The 15,292-nt window shown below is 40.1% G+C and overlaps 1 protein-coding gene across 2 annotated transcripts; it reads left to right on the forward strand.

Annotated features, from left to right (window-relative positions):
- The first annotated feature begins 128 nt into the window (after positions 1–128).
- Positions 129–13,688, forward strand: lck (LCK proto-oncogene, Src family tyrosine kinase). Of its 2 annotated transcripts, none has more exons than XM_030785728.1 (12): positions 129–258; positions 1,636–1,683; positions 1,981–2,071; positions 2,407–2,508; positions 3,586–3,689; positions 4,094–4,243; positions 4,543–4,695; positions 6,531–6,710; positions 9,889–9,965; positions 12,396–12,549; positions 12,885–13,016; positions 13,483–13,688. In XM_030785728.1, exons 1-12 carry the CDS (start codon positions 129–131, stop codon positions 13,686–13,688), a joined length of 1,527 nt encoding a protein of 508 aa, XP_030641588.1. The 2 variants fall into 2 exon arrangements, with proteins under 2 accessions (XP_030641588.1, XP_030641589.1); XM_030785729.1 differs by having other exon boundaries at positions 129–236; positions 1,629–1,683.
- The last annotated feature ends 1,604 nt before the right edge of the window (positions 13,689–15,292 follow it).

Here is a 15,292-nt window from a genome sequence, read left to right on the forward strand (position 1 = left end):
ATTGTGAAATAAATTGTGCATGACAGATCAAATGCAAGCAAATCTACAAGTCTTTAACCTCAAGTGACAGAGAATGCATTTTGTCCTTAACAAAAACGTGTTCTTGTTCGATCATGTTCACAGAAACCATGGGCTGCAACTGCAGTTCTGATTACTATGATGACGACTTCATCGAGAACTTAGATGAAATATGTGAGCACTGCAACTGCCCAGTACCCCCAAGGCCATTCAATCAGGTATGTGTGAGGTTGTTAGTGTGTGTGTGTCCACATACGTGTGTTTGTGTGCACACATGGCTGTGTAAGTATCATTTGTGTGTGTGTGTGTGTGTGTGTGTGTGTGTGTGTGTGTGTGAATCTTCTATCAGTTCTTGCTCTCAAAGTACCAAATCAGTCTAGTTTACACACTGGGATAAGATATCATGGGACATTTACATTTACATATTTAGCAGGCTGTATAGGGAATATATCTGAGTGCACAAGACATACAACAAGTGGTTAGTTTAGGACATGGCTGCTTGCCTTGACAGCTAAAAGAGTAGTGCAGACATAAATGCAGTCACAGGATTGCAAAGTTGCTGTATGGTTTGTGGGCAGGTTTGGAGCGTGAAAAGAAGTGCAAGGAGGTGGGTATGTCGTCTAGGCTGCGGAAGTGGTCTCACAAAATGCACAAAGGAACGAACTCTCATTGTTCTACAGATTAAAAGCGTTTCAGGGTCTTAGTTTAGAGATTTCTGTGGAAATTCAGTGAGTTTAGGTGAAATATTCAAAAGCGCACGTAGAGGGTTTCTTGACTCTTACTAAAGCACTGCAGTGCAGTACAGTACAGAGATGTGTGTAGCGACTGGAATGAAGGGTCCAAATCCCGACTTGAGGTGTCTCGTAACACGGCTGGCTACATTCATACTGAATGGTGTAACAGTAGGGTCCCAATCTTTGTTGTTACTAGGCAGCTCCTACAATCACATGCACAATTACATGGCTGCACACGGAGCCCGAATTTAGTTGCAAAAATGTGCAGCAACATAGAGTAGAAAATGCAGTGCATGAGGGATGTACTGGAATAGTGGACTGGTGGTCTTTGCCCTAATGGGAAGAAAATGAGGAGATAACAGAAATATATATATATATATATATAAAATAGTCTCAGAGAGCAGGCAAAAGAAATGTTGAGATACAGTGGTCATGTTTAATACGAGCCTGTCGAGCCTGATATGCCATCTTAGATGGAGTTTGACCTGGTCACCATGTTTTGGAAACATCCTAGGGAAGCTGGCTTTTGTTTGTGCAATCAGATAGGATCATAACTATTTACTGAACAACCCGCACATTTCCTGCATCTTAATCAGACTCTATTAAATTAGAATGAAAGGAGAATAACATGTTTTTCAGGGCTAGATCAGCTGAGGTAAATTTGCAGGGAAACAACAAAAGCACAATAGCAAAGCTTCTTCTGCAGTCGCTTAAGGGAACACTATGATTATTTGTTTTTATTGTTTGTGTTTCGTGAACAAGAGAGCTTCCCAGTTCCCAGTAAAAGAACTTTCCAGTTCCCCCTCCTTTTTATTAATTTCGTAACATTTATTTTTGTCACTGAAATTCTCTGTCTTTCCTTGCTTTCCGCTTCAGTATGCAGATGTGGATTCGTATCCCCCACAATACATTCAACCCAACTCTCCTATGGGTGAGATTCTCAGAACCATTTCACTCTTCTTATAACCCCATTAACCATTGGCAATAGCGAGACACAGATCTAATGGTAAAGCTTTTGCTCTTCAGCTGTTATGAAAAACATTAATCAAGTCTCCATTTTTTATTGTGGTACATCAACATGAACAAAAACTTAACACGTGGTTAACACATATATTTGAAAAAAAAAAAAAAAAGGAATTCTGAGGTCTTGCTATGCTCCCAGATTTTCTTCATTGATTGTTATAGTTTAGTCACAGTTTAAACTAAAATCAGTGTTGCAATATTGCAGAGAACCTGGTGGTTTCCCTATACAACTATGAACCACAACACAGTGATGACCTGGGCTTTCAGAAGGGGGATAAAATGAAGATCCTAAACACGTAAGATCTCTCAGCGTGCTTGTGGGCTGAGGATGGGGGCTAGGTTAGGTTAGCTGGAGCGGCAGTCAATTCAACACCAAATGGCTGTCTAATCACAGAAGCTTTTTAGTAGCTACGTAATGGAAGTGCATTCCTGAACCTGTCAAGTTTAGTATACCTCAAATATGTTTGTACTTTTTGTCTCTTGTGTATCTCTACACAAAACCAATTTGAACTAAAACCATACATTTACTTCAGCTTTACCACAGTACTACCAGTAGTACTGTAAAACCAGCCAGAACGAGTTACCAGTCCACCTTCATTTTCAGTATGTCTCGCTGGTTTGTTTTATTCAGAGATGATCCTGAATGGTACATGGCAGAGTCCTTGGTCACAGGAGAGAAGGGCTACATCCCACAAAACTTTGTGGCCAAACTGGACAGCTTGGAGACAGAACCGTGAGTCAGCAAGACCCTATATACACCCATACACACTAATAAACTAGTTAGAACATCCTTGAGGAAAGGTCTGAACAGGTTTAAGGATATTTGTAGTTTATAGAGGGAAAATATCTGCAGATTCATATAGCTTATTTTCTAAAAGGGTCTCTACACTACGCATGGAAACTGAAATGAGAGATTAAGTAAAAGATAGGTTAAGGTTACGGGCAGTTTTAGAATCAGACTGAAATTTTACCTTTAATAGGCCCTCAGACGACCCTTTAGCTGCCAGCAAGAAAGGCTACAACACCCTCAGGACCCAGAAATAGTTGAGATACTTGAACTCTCACTTAAGGTTCATGTTTTTTAAAGACAGAACTGTTCAACAAGACTGGCTTATGACTTTCCTTGACCAACATGGACTCTATTTCAATATTGTTTAAACTTAGCAAGAAGAATAGACTTAACTGAAAAGACAATGCAACAACATGTGCATCATGAAGGATAACAAACAGGAACATGCACTAAAACGTCAAACTTTGCCCCACAACGTGGGAGTTGGAAATGCCGATGAGATGGGGAAGTTAGCATAAATCTGGGCCTTTCAGGGACTGCCCAGCTGATTTTAGAGAGCGGAAACATCATCTGCATGATAAGATTTTATAGAGTTCATTTGTAACATGATCACTCAAGGCAACCACAATCCAAAAGTCACATGTTAGAACACATGACTCCCGCCTCACCAATCCACCAACCCCTTAAAATCTCACATAAGTCTAAATGTTCTCCAGATCAGTGTTGTGCCACATATTCTTACACATAAATCCAACATAAATTATAAATAACAGCTTAGTTGTATGGTCATAATACTGACTGAGCAATGTGGAGGATGAGATATAGATCAGATATTGAACATCGAAGAATGTGACCAACATGCTTTATACAAGTGTTGTGAACAATCACTGAGTGTTTTGTGAATGCTGCACATTGAACTGCACTTTTTTGTTTGTTTGTTTGTTTGTTTTTTAAAAATTGGATTCATTAACTTGAATGACTGGATGATTGTTACAAGCATAGCTGTTGTGATTCAAACAGGTGGTTTTTTAAGAACCTCTCCAGAAATGATGCCATGAGACAACTGCTGGCTCCAGGAAACACACAAGGCTCCTTCCTCATTCGAGAAAGTGAAACCACTCCAGGTAAGAGCAGACTGACTTAGGACCAGCACCTTAAACTCAAAAGGTCATGCTTTTGTACTATGTATGAAGCAAACCCACAGAACAGCATACAAAACAACCTCAGTTTCCTGTACCCCAGGCAGTGACCCACTATAGACCTAAAGAAAACTTGTGAAAGGCAAGAACAGTTACACAATATCTAGGCCCAGTAGTTGTCAGCATCACAGGTAATGTAACACTGAACCAATTCACTCAATGCTTTTACCTGTAACAAAATTGTCAGAGGAACCCTCTGACATGATTAGTTGACTTTGTGGCATTCAACTATCCTTGTATGGATGGAGTGAGCCATCCTGCAGCCAGGGATCAACCCTAATGTTCCCTCAGGAATATCACTCTGACCCCACAGTTCTGTGTTTCTCCAGGGAGTTACTCACTATCCATTAGGGACTTGGACCAGAACATGGGTGATACCATCAAGCACTACAGAATCCGGAACCTGGATAATGGAGGATTCTACATCACCGCAAAGATCTCTTTCAGCTCTCTGTCGGAGCTGGTCAAGCATTACTCACGTATGTGCCCACATATGACTTCAGCATCTGGCATAAAGTTTTGGAACGAATATATACCTGACTACCGCAGATCAGGACTTGTGTTTATAATGTTTTGATTTTCAAAGTCACTTGTTTTCATTGCATTCTTATCTTATTTGGCAATCAGCTCTGAAATCTGAAACATTGAGGACTTTTAGTCTCTTTGTTGCCCTGTTTTTCTGTGTCTGTTATGGTCTTCTCAGTCTCTCTCTCTCTCTCTCTCTCTCTCTCTCTCTCTCTCTTTCTCACCATTTTACATTTATTGTACATCTCCTCAGGTGATGCAGATGGTTTGTGCACCCGTCTGGTGAAGCCATGTCAAACAAAGATGCCACAGAGGCCATGGTGGCAGGATGAGTGGGAGGTACCTCGAGAATCTCTCAAGTTGGAGCGGAAACTGGGCGCAGGCCAGTTTGGAGAGGTGTGGATGGGTAAGTACATGCCTCGGGCGTGTATGTATGTGCTTTTAAACAGCAATCATAAGGCAAACAAACTTGCTCAAGCGTAAAACATAAGGGCTGTATTCATTATGAAAGGCATAATCATAAACTGGCATTTAGAGTTCCTAGCAAACGTTAATGGACTCCATGATGCCAATAAATCTCATATCATTTTGAAAAGATGAATAAGAAGCCTCTTGCTCTACATTAAGTATAACAGCATTAGACAGATGACGGAGAAATCATAAATGCCACACAGTGGTTATGTGAAACACAGACTTGCTGTGTGGAAGCTTCACGATCATATCTTGTTTCAGTGATGTAGAGACAGCAGTCCAAAATCTAAACTTCCAATTATCTGAAGCATTTGGTTTTCTATTACAGGCAATGTCTGAGTGCTTAATTACTAAGTATTCAGTCCAGTTATATTTTATTGTATATTCACTTTTTTTTCTCTCTATGTATATAACTATGTTAGATAAAAACCTTTGATCAACCATTTGTCCAAGGCTTAATGAAAGGTTTTGTGTTATTAAGCGCTGACCCAGAATCTGTGGTTCTACCCAGACAGCCTATGAATGAGCCTTTCTTAACTGTGTGCGTTTCCCAAAACACCCCGGCGTGTTAGTGCCGGTACTGAAGTTTTTTCTGATGTCAGATATGAATCATTGAGACAAGTTCAAAACACAGACACACTGCTGTTGCCTCAGAGTCTGGGTTTCTTTTGATTGCTTTTATTGTGAATATCAGCATCAAACCACAAGGATTAAAGCTTCAACACCACAATGGTCTGGGTCTATTATGCAACTACGCAAGAGATTTTTTTTTTTTAATTGTCATTAAAGTGAGTGAAACATTGGTTTGGTAAATGATTTGGTGACTGTTCATTATTTATTTTTAATTGTAATCTACACTAATCTCACTTTGCCATTATAAAACATGCTAGAACATGCAAATAGTCATTACATAATCACTGTTAGCCTTCTATTCTTCTTTAATCCAAAAAAAAGGAAGCATTAACATTATGATGGTGAGAGTACTACCAATTGATACAACTGGCAGCTCTCCCTCTTTCCCTTTTGCTTATCTGTCGGTTGATGGGAGTGTCTCCCATTGTCCTTCACAAGCAGCAAACACAATGTAGTGCACCTTCCCTTCATATCAGAGCTAAAAATATCCTCCCACTGGTCTTGGCTGACATCTCAGTGCTTTGTTTACATTTACTTCTTCCTGTTGCTGGCTCTCTTGACAGTACCTCGGTTGCTTCCTCACTGTTACATTTTAGTGGCCTGGTGACTAAATGAAACCATATCATCACCTCCGAGCGTTTACTTCCTGTACCGAAAATTCATCCATGTCCAGATTGTAGAGTAGTTTGGTTTCTTCAACTAAGCTGGTACTTTGAAACTGAAACTTTGCCCCATATAAAGTCATGAAAACATATTGAATTTGAAAAACTGGTGTGAAAAACCACTGAAGCTGAAGAAGAAGCGATGAAAGGAAAGACATTTTCTTCTTTTTTTTCATTTTGAAGGTATGGTTTTGTGGGCTTACAGAAAAGACTCTCACTACATTCTGATTAGCTCCAAGTACACCCCCAGTCAATCACATTCTGTTGTAGAGCTTTGCATGACTATATTTTCACATGTGTCACTGAATTGTTTTCATTTCTAGGCCACAGTTACACTAACATCTGACATTACCTTACCCTGTGCTTATAAACAAACTATAAATAGTTAATTGAGAAGTACATAAATTCCTAACACAAAGAAAATCACACAAAATAACACACAGCACTCCCCTGTTCCTCTCTCTCTCTATTTTAGGCATTTACAATAACCACCGGAGGGTAGCTATTAAATGTCTGAAGCCAGGTGCTATGTCCATCAGTGCGTTCCTGGCAGAAGCTAACCTGATGAAGTCCCTGCAGCACCGACGTCTGGTTCGCTTGTTTGCCGTGGTGACGCAGGAACCCATCTACATCATCACTGAGTTCATGGAAAATGGTGAAAATGGAACACACACACACACTTATACAGATATGATTTTACATAGTACTGGAAAATATACAATGGTTGCCAAAATATATCTGCTACTGACTTAATGGAAAGATGAAATAGCCCTGATGGTTAGACAAGGCCAGAAACGGCAGTGTCAGAAATTCAAACCTATTACTCTATCATAAACATTTATTAAGCATTCGTATACACGGTTTAAACCCCATTCAAGCATGTTTCCGTGGACCAATTTATGTTCATACTTCATCAGTGTTACCACAGTTAGACTCACATAACACTGTTTTTGTGAACAAAGAGGTTCAATAAGACTGTAAGGATGTACTTTGTTACTACCAGGTAATCAGTCTTCAGTATGAGTCAATATGAGCGTCTTCGGTTGTGTATGTGTGTGCATGTGTTTTTATTGGCTCACATATTCATCCCTGGATGACTCAATACTGTCTGCTACCCTGCAGCCAGGACTATCCACAAACAGCTGCTTTTAGTAGCACCTGCCCCTCACTTTCTTTGAATGTGGATATGGCTTTAATTTAATCAGCCAAGGTGGCACATGTTTATCTATGCTATGCTCTGTGGGTATCTATTCCGTAAATACCAGTTTTTCATGAAAAAGGTGCCAGTTTAGTCACCACCTGCCTTTCCACTGCAGTTGTAATTGTGCAGAGTCGGCACTGACACGAAAATTTCCATGTCTCGTATGATTTCTCGTGATCTAACATGCCTGTGCATTAACGAGGTGGGGGGTGAGGGGGTGTTGGGGTGATTCTACGTAAGATCAGCTTCCAGTAATATCTGTGTGTGTGCATCTTTCATGCATGCAAGACTTTTTTCACAAAGAGCAGTCCAGCCCACTGGCTTCCGACCAAGAAACACAAAAATACTTTCTTTCTTTGATGTCATGGTCCTGTTGGAGCTTGGTTGCTAGTGTGATTCAATGCGTCTGGATATGTCCTCTGTCTGTCTTACTGAATCAAAGTTCACCATGGGAATGATTCTAATCCAAGACAGAGCTAAAACAATAGCCTGTAATTATTTTCAGGTCTTTTGTAAAAATATTTCTGGTAATTTGTACCCTTTCGGACTAGCCTTAGGGCTATGGGAAAGTATCAGACATTTGTATGTAAGTGTTAAAAAAAGGGTTGATAATTCACCCACTCATTGTCTTCTTAGGAGAAGTGTTACCACAGCCAACGCAACTGTTCCCCAGGACTGCTATTACAGAAAAGATGTCTTTTTTCTTTTTGAATGCAGAATTACAGAAAGGACGTCTTTAACCTCTGAGGCAGACTGAGTGACAAAAACCTCAGCCTTTGTAGAGTACAGCAACATCCGCTTATGTATATGGTGCTTAAAATAGAAACAGACCTCCTAGCAACAGAGAATAGTACCTGAGTTTTGATACCTGTCAGCGCTGAGTATTTGTACCTACGTACCTATATATAAATAAATACATAAATAAATAAGTAATATATATACACACACACACACACACACACGTATGTATGTGTGTGTGTGTGTGTGTGTGTGTGTGTGTGTGTGTGTGTGTATATATATATATATAAAAATCTTTTATACACACACACACACACACATATATATATTCCAAGGCATAGAGCATGTTTTCCTTTGTTTGTAAAATTATATAAGTTTACAAATACAGGAGAATGTGCTCTATGTATTGGAATAGATGCCTGAATAATGGTATCTTTTGTCCCAAATGCAACTCACAGTAGATGTTTTATCGTCACAGATTTTAGCATTTTAGCATTATCGCTTAACATTTTCCTCTAAAATGTGTAAAATATACTGCTTCTCTTAATGTACTGTGGGATTACAGTAGCAGTAAGCACCAATTAAAGAATGAATATGACCTGACCTCTATACTAAACGGGCCATGTGCATTCCACATGAGAAACTGCATCATAGGTACCCTATGCATTCCATTTCCTCTGAGAATGCCAACCAGAGAAAGGAGGGCTTTGTTCCCTAGACCCAAAGCAACAGTGCTGTCCCCAATTGGGAACCAACAGTCCATAAAGCCAAGTTGCAGTGCTAGACCACACCAGTAAAATATTGCCATGGTTGCAGGTGTTCAAAGAATGACCTTTAGCTCTTACAGTATTTTCACTCATTACCGTGCGGACAATGGCATACTCTTCTTTACCTCATTCCTCTAGAACAACTACACTGACTGTGCAGCTATGTGAGCAGGCCCTGTTTTTTTCCTGTGTAATCTGATAGGCATTGTATAGCTTGCTTCTTTTGGCCCTGTCAAAGACTAGTTGTCCTATCAGAGCCCTGACATTGAGGGTGACGACAACAAAAGGTCCTTCACAACAGCGTTGGCTGTGGTGGGTGGTTTCGGTGAGACCCGTGTGTGAAAGGCACAGCTTTGTGTTGCCTTTTTCAACAGTGGCCTGTGGAGCATTGGCCAAAGCCACAAAGCTCATGTTCTTTTGTTGTGATTTCAAGTGTTTTGAATGACACGCTGTTGTCCCACTGCTTGTTATTGTGAAGGAGTGTTTGAATGTTCCTCTTTTCTCCATCCTTCTGTTGTCTTACCTCATGGATAAAAATGTTGTTTGAATAATAACAAAGGAGGAGCATCGAAACGTAACCTCTGTCCTTGACCTACGCTCCCTTAAGCAGGCATACTTCAAAGAGCTATGTTTGGCATCATGTGGCCCCCGTATCCCGACTGACTGTCCCTTCCTCAGTCTGCTTTTCTTAGGGCATTTCCTTATTTCCTACAGTCTGTGTATGCTGTGATCCACTGGCATTACTCTTTCCTATTAAAACACAAAAACAGTGCCTTAGAAGCAGACAGTTCAGCATAAGAGCCTACGCATTGCGTTGACTAATGGTGAACAGACTTCCTTGGAACATCCTGCTTTAGTTTGCCTGACAACTATCCAGATTTTTCACCCACCGCTGTTTCATTTTTTTTTTTTTTTAATGTTTTGGCAAACCTTATGAAGCCATGTTATCCTCAGCACAATATAATTAATGAATCTTATTAGGCCTTTCAAGCTATTGTATAATCAAACAAAGTATCTGTCCTCTTCCACTCTGTTCAAAACAGGTTGATAATATTGCCTTTGATCAAAGCTATAATTATCCAATGTATGTTTTTACAACAACAGCTCTCTGTTGTGCTAAATTGCAGGTAGTCTGGTGGACTTTCTGAAGACTCCAGAAGGATGTGGTTTACCCATCAACACATTGATTGACATGGCCTCTCAGGTAAGTCGAACTGTTCCTTAAAAAAACAACAACTAACTGTCATCTCTTTTCTGTTGTCTCCACTACTCTGTTCACTTCTCTGATTTTTTTGTCTCTCTGTAACTTTCTCTCTCCTTTACTGCAATAAATATGTAATGGACAAATACTGTAAACTCTCCAGAGCAGCTATGATGAATGAAAGGGTGGAGAGTGTAACGAGAAGAGGACACAGAATTCACAAGCTTAAGAGTAATAACTTTCATCAGCTGATAAAAAATGTATTGAAATGACTGAAATATACCTCACTCCAAAGATCTGTTTTAAAATGATTCAGTAGAGCCTATTTTATTTTCCACAACTCTTTTTACTTGGAAAAAAGGGTGATTACCCGTGTTGTTCTGGATGACCTGATTTGATTGTAGACAGCACGTGTCTGAAAAAATTCAGCTGTGTGTTACGGACATCGCAGTTTGTCTGACTCGCCCTCTTTCTTTCTCTCTCTCCCCCTATCTGATGCATTTTCTACAGCTGCAGCAGATCTCTCTAACGGACTGTTAAGCAGCTCTCAATATAATGCGACATTCGTAATCTCAGAGCAACAATAGAGTCTTGTGTGCTCTGAGGACCAGCTTTTTCGGCATGTCTAGACATCTTAACACAAAAAACTGTGTCATAGTGAAAATTGGCCTGCTAGATGTACTTATGAACTAGTGCACACACACTCACACACACACACACATGCACACACACATTCACTCATGAACGTGTGGTCTTTCCTCACATGTAGACTCGCTGTAACACGTTGAACACTGAGAAGTATGTTGACATGTTCCGTCATCAGCGGAATAGTGCTTGTGTGGTGACCTGGCCTAAAGGCCATAGATAATTGTTGTGGCACTCAGTGAATGAGAACATTTAATTAAGCTAATTCATATGTGCACAGGGAAGCAATGTAAAGCATCCTTGGACAAGCATGTGGTGTTGGTGGTAATGGCTTTAAGATGTATTACAGAGCAGACACAGCGAGAGCTGTCTGTTTTCTATAGATACACAGTGGATGTGTTTAAGCAGAGAATGTCTTCAAGCAGTGATGCAAACAGTGATGCTATTGAGACCCTCTATCACAGGCTCACAGATCAGGGAGCAGCAGATTATGTGACGTGATCCAGAACTTGACGATGCTTGGTTGCCGTCAGTAGAACCTCAACAAGTAATTGTGGGTTATAAACGAAGGTGCTGTTTTCCAGTTTTCATGAATCTAAGAAAGAGGGTGGGGACAGGTTTTTTTTTTTAAAGGACTGTGTTATCCAGAGAAGTGTAACTTTGTTTGATATATGGAGCGTGTCCGCCTCACAAGAGTGGTAGACAGGGAGAGTGAAAAAATAAGGAGAATAGACAGAGATTAGGTGTTCTCGTTTAATTGTCTCTACCAAAATTGTTGCCACACACGCAAATCTCTCTTAAGTCCCAAATCTCTGTGGTCTCCTCACACCTTTGTGTGATATTTTTTTACCCTTTACACACATACAAAAATATGTGGGCAAACACATACGCTCTCTCTCTCTTAGACACACTGACACACACGCACACACTTATAAAGGGAGGAGTGTTTCCTTCCACAAGCTAGCACACAGACAGATCTTCAGAGTTACATCCTCTAATAATCTGCCCTTCATGGTTTGAGTCTTCTTTGCACTGTCATCAAGGACATACTTTTGGTGACAGCCTGTGGTACTGATATTTGTCTGATTGAATTTATTAGTCACAACAACATTGCCCTCTGTGCTAGACAACAAATGGAACTAATACAGGTACAGCTGTAGAAGTGGCAGATTAAAGCAGTTCAGCTGGCAAGAGGTCACCGGACAGGAAAGGGCCTTCTAAAAAATGTATCGAAAACTGGGTGGAGCACAGAGTTCAAGGGCAAAGGTCAAATGAGTGAAAAGAGGCCCCTCCCTGTCTCAGGAACTTGGCTGTGTTTGTCTTCTCACTTATGTACCACAGGTGCCATTTCAGCACAAATACAGTAGAGAGAAATAGAGAGAGAAAGAAATGAGAGAAAAAGACTCTCTCTTTCTCTCTCTCTCTCACACACACACACGCACACACACACACACACACACATGCGCGCGTGCGCACACACACACCCACACACATACACACACAGAAATACATGCCTATGCAAATATATATATATACATATATATGTATACATAAATGAGGCAATATGTTATAATGTACAGCATATACAGAGACCGCACCACATATCGACAGTACTTTACAAATTTAATGATGTTCTGGGAGAAGATTGACCAAAAGCAAAATATTAAACTCCTCATCCCCGTTCTAAAACATTAAATGTGAACCCTTCCCTGAACCACTTAGTGTTCACACAGGCTCACACAGTTCAAATGCTTTGGCTCTTCACTAATGCAGTGCTGCTCTCTACAGGTGGCAGAGGGCATGGCTTACATTGAGCAGAAAAATTACATCCATCGAGACTTGAGGGCAGCCAACATCCTGGTGAATGAGGAACTCATCTGTAAGATTGCTGATTTTGGATTGGCCCGACTCATTGAGAACAATGAATACACAGCAAGAGAAGGTGACTTCAGATCATCAGAGCAAATGAAACACCCCTGATATATATTTCCACACTAACATGGTTCCTGAAATATCACAGACCATTCCAAAACACACACTCGCTCACACACACACACACACACACACACACACACACACACACATACATTATAAAAGTTCTTTAGATGTTGTTGTCCACACTAGTCTGGAAGTCTGTTGTTTAAAGCAGTGGGCATTAAGATTGTACTGCTTTGAAATGATAAAAGGTGATATGCAGCTCCATCTTGTGGCCATGGAAATTAAGTATACTGTAGGGTTAATGTTAGTTGACTAAATGAACCAATTTCTGTGTTAAAGGTGCCAAGTTCCCCATCAAGTGGACTGCTCCTGAAGCAATAAACTACGGCACCTTTTCCATCAAATCAGATGTATGGTCTTTTGGAATCCTGCTGACAGAGATTGTGACCTATGGTCGAATCCCTTACCCAGGTCAGTGACATGAGCTTTTACATTCTCCTAAACACAAAGTGTGACCTTGTGGCCTCTGCAACAAATTTGTCATTACTGCTTTTCACGTTCTTATATTCTGCTCAAACATGCTGTTCCTGCTCCAGATGTCCAATGGGATGTATCTAATATACTAGCACTTGTGCCTCATAGTCAATCAAAATACACATTTTCACATGTTTAGAATATCAGTAATTGAACATATGAAGTTCTCCAGTTTTTGGACAGTGAGTGGTTAAGCAGAACATTGTCTTGGTTGTTTAACATTGTTTCCCGGCATTGTACATTAAACTGCCCCCCCCTCTCTTTCTCTCTCTCTCCCTCTCCCTTTGTCTCTGCCTCTCTTTCTCTCTCTCTCCCTCTCCCTTGGTCTCTGCCTCTCTCCCTCTCCCTCTCTCTCTCTCTCTCTCTCTCTCTCTCTTTCCCTGTCTCTCCCCCTTTCTCCCAGGCATGACCAATCCTGAGGTGATTCAGAATCTTGAGCGAGGATACCGTATGCCTCGTCCAGATAACTGCCCAGAGGACCTTTACAGCATCATGCAGTTGTGCTGGAAGGAGAGCCCAGAAACGAGACCCACCTTTGAATACCTGCGTAGTGTTCTGGAGGACTTTTTCACTGCCACAGAGAGGCAGTACCAGGAGCAGCCCTGCTGAAATCCTTCCCATCCCATCCACCCCCCACCCCAAGCCACTGTCAGTTCCAACAGATGCTTTCTTATTTCAACTCATTCTTAAGGCATTTGATAAAGTTCAAGTTCAAGTTCAAGTTCAAGTTTATTTAGAGCCCAATATCACTGTTTACAGTCTCAAGGGGCTTTACAGGCCACAACAGTCAAATCAAAATATGACGGCACCCCCTGACTTGTGTGGCAGTTACATAGAAAACTTCATGTAAAAAAGGTTTTTTTTTTCATAATGATTTGTAATCAATTAAAAAAGAGGAAAAACAGAAAAAGGAGGATACTGAATTCTTGCGGATACACAATTTGAATTGTATTTTGTATGTATGTTTTGTAATACCAACTTCACAGGTATCTGTGGTTGGAAAAGATCAATTATGTTTATTGAAATGTTTTTTAATAACCTCAGACAAAGCTAATTGGGTGTGTGTTATTCCTAGCTTCATCAGATGGAATGCACTGTATTCAGTTTGAAAAGGACTTAATAATGAACACACACGCGTGAAATGTACTGCTCAGCAGAAAACTTATTCCATGCAGTTTGTGTTGATTTCACAAAAGGTGGCAAATATTTTTGTGGTCTCTTACATGCAGGCTTCATGTTCATTGGAAAAATCACCGAGATTCTCTAAGATTTTGTGTGTTGAGATAATGGCAAAGTTAAACAGAGATATGTCTTTTAATAAATGTTAATAATTATAAAGTGGTACATTAAGGTTACCCACAAGACCAAGGTTGACCAGTTTGCTAACATTATATATTATAAAAGATTTTGTCTGGTGATGTTTTATTTTCTCTTAAAGGTTTTGTAATTTTATAACATAGCACCTTAATAACTCTGTAACATGCCGGTGATTTATTTTTTCTGACTAATAGAAGTCAGAAAAAACAACTGTGAAATGAAACAGAGGGACGTAAAAATTTCTCCTGTTCAGTTGATAATTCATTATTGTATATTGAGTTCTGACTGTGTCCTTGCTTCACTATTTTTCTCTCTTTGTCACAACAGTCATTCTTTTAAAATGATACGCTGAAAATCAAGTGTGCTGAAGAAGATCACTTCATTTGCACAACTCTCTGAGGGCTTTTTTCTGATGCGACCTGACTTGTAAACAAAAAGTCAATATGAGAAATATATTAATTGAAACTGAAGCTGCATAATAAAATTTTTGTCTCTGGTCCAGTCTCACATTACATAGGCAGCAGCAACAAACCACGTCATCTGAGTATTTCCTGTAAAACTGCACTAGTTATATTTGTATAGCCATTGCCAGCGTTATAAAAACCAGGGATTTGTCTCATGTCAGCTTTGAGTCTTGTGACCTTCCCCATGTTGATGAATGAGTAAGGAAATTTGGTCGAAATCATTTCAGAGTTCCCAAGGACACGGACGGACTTAAAATTCAAAATCTGAAATCAATACACACCTAGTAGAGTTGGTTTATAAGAATTTGAGGGGTACCAAAAACTATGACAGACATGTCTTTGAGATCAAGATTTTTTCCTTTGAACAGTTTTACTTCTGTTAAAAGGTTCGATTTCCTTTCAGTGTAAGGTCAAATTGCTAAACAACAGTGA

The sequence above is a fragment of the Chanos chanos genome, chromosome 10 (assembly GCF_902362185.1).
Source record: "Chanos chanos chromosome 10, fChaCha1.1, whole genome shotgun sequence".
In the NCBI taxonomy this organism is placed as follows: Eukaryota; Metazoa; Chordata; class Actinopteri; order Gonorynchiformes; family Chanidae; genus Chanos; species Chanos chanos.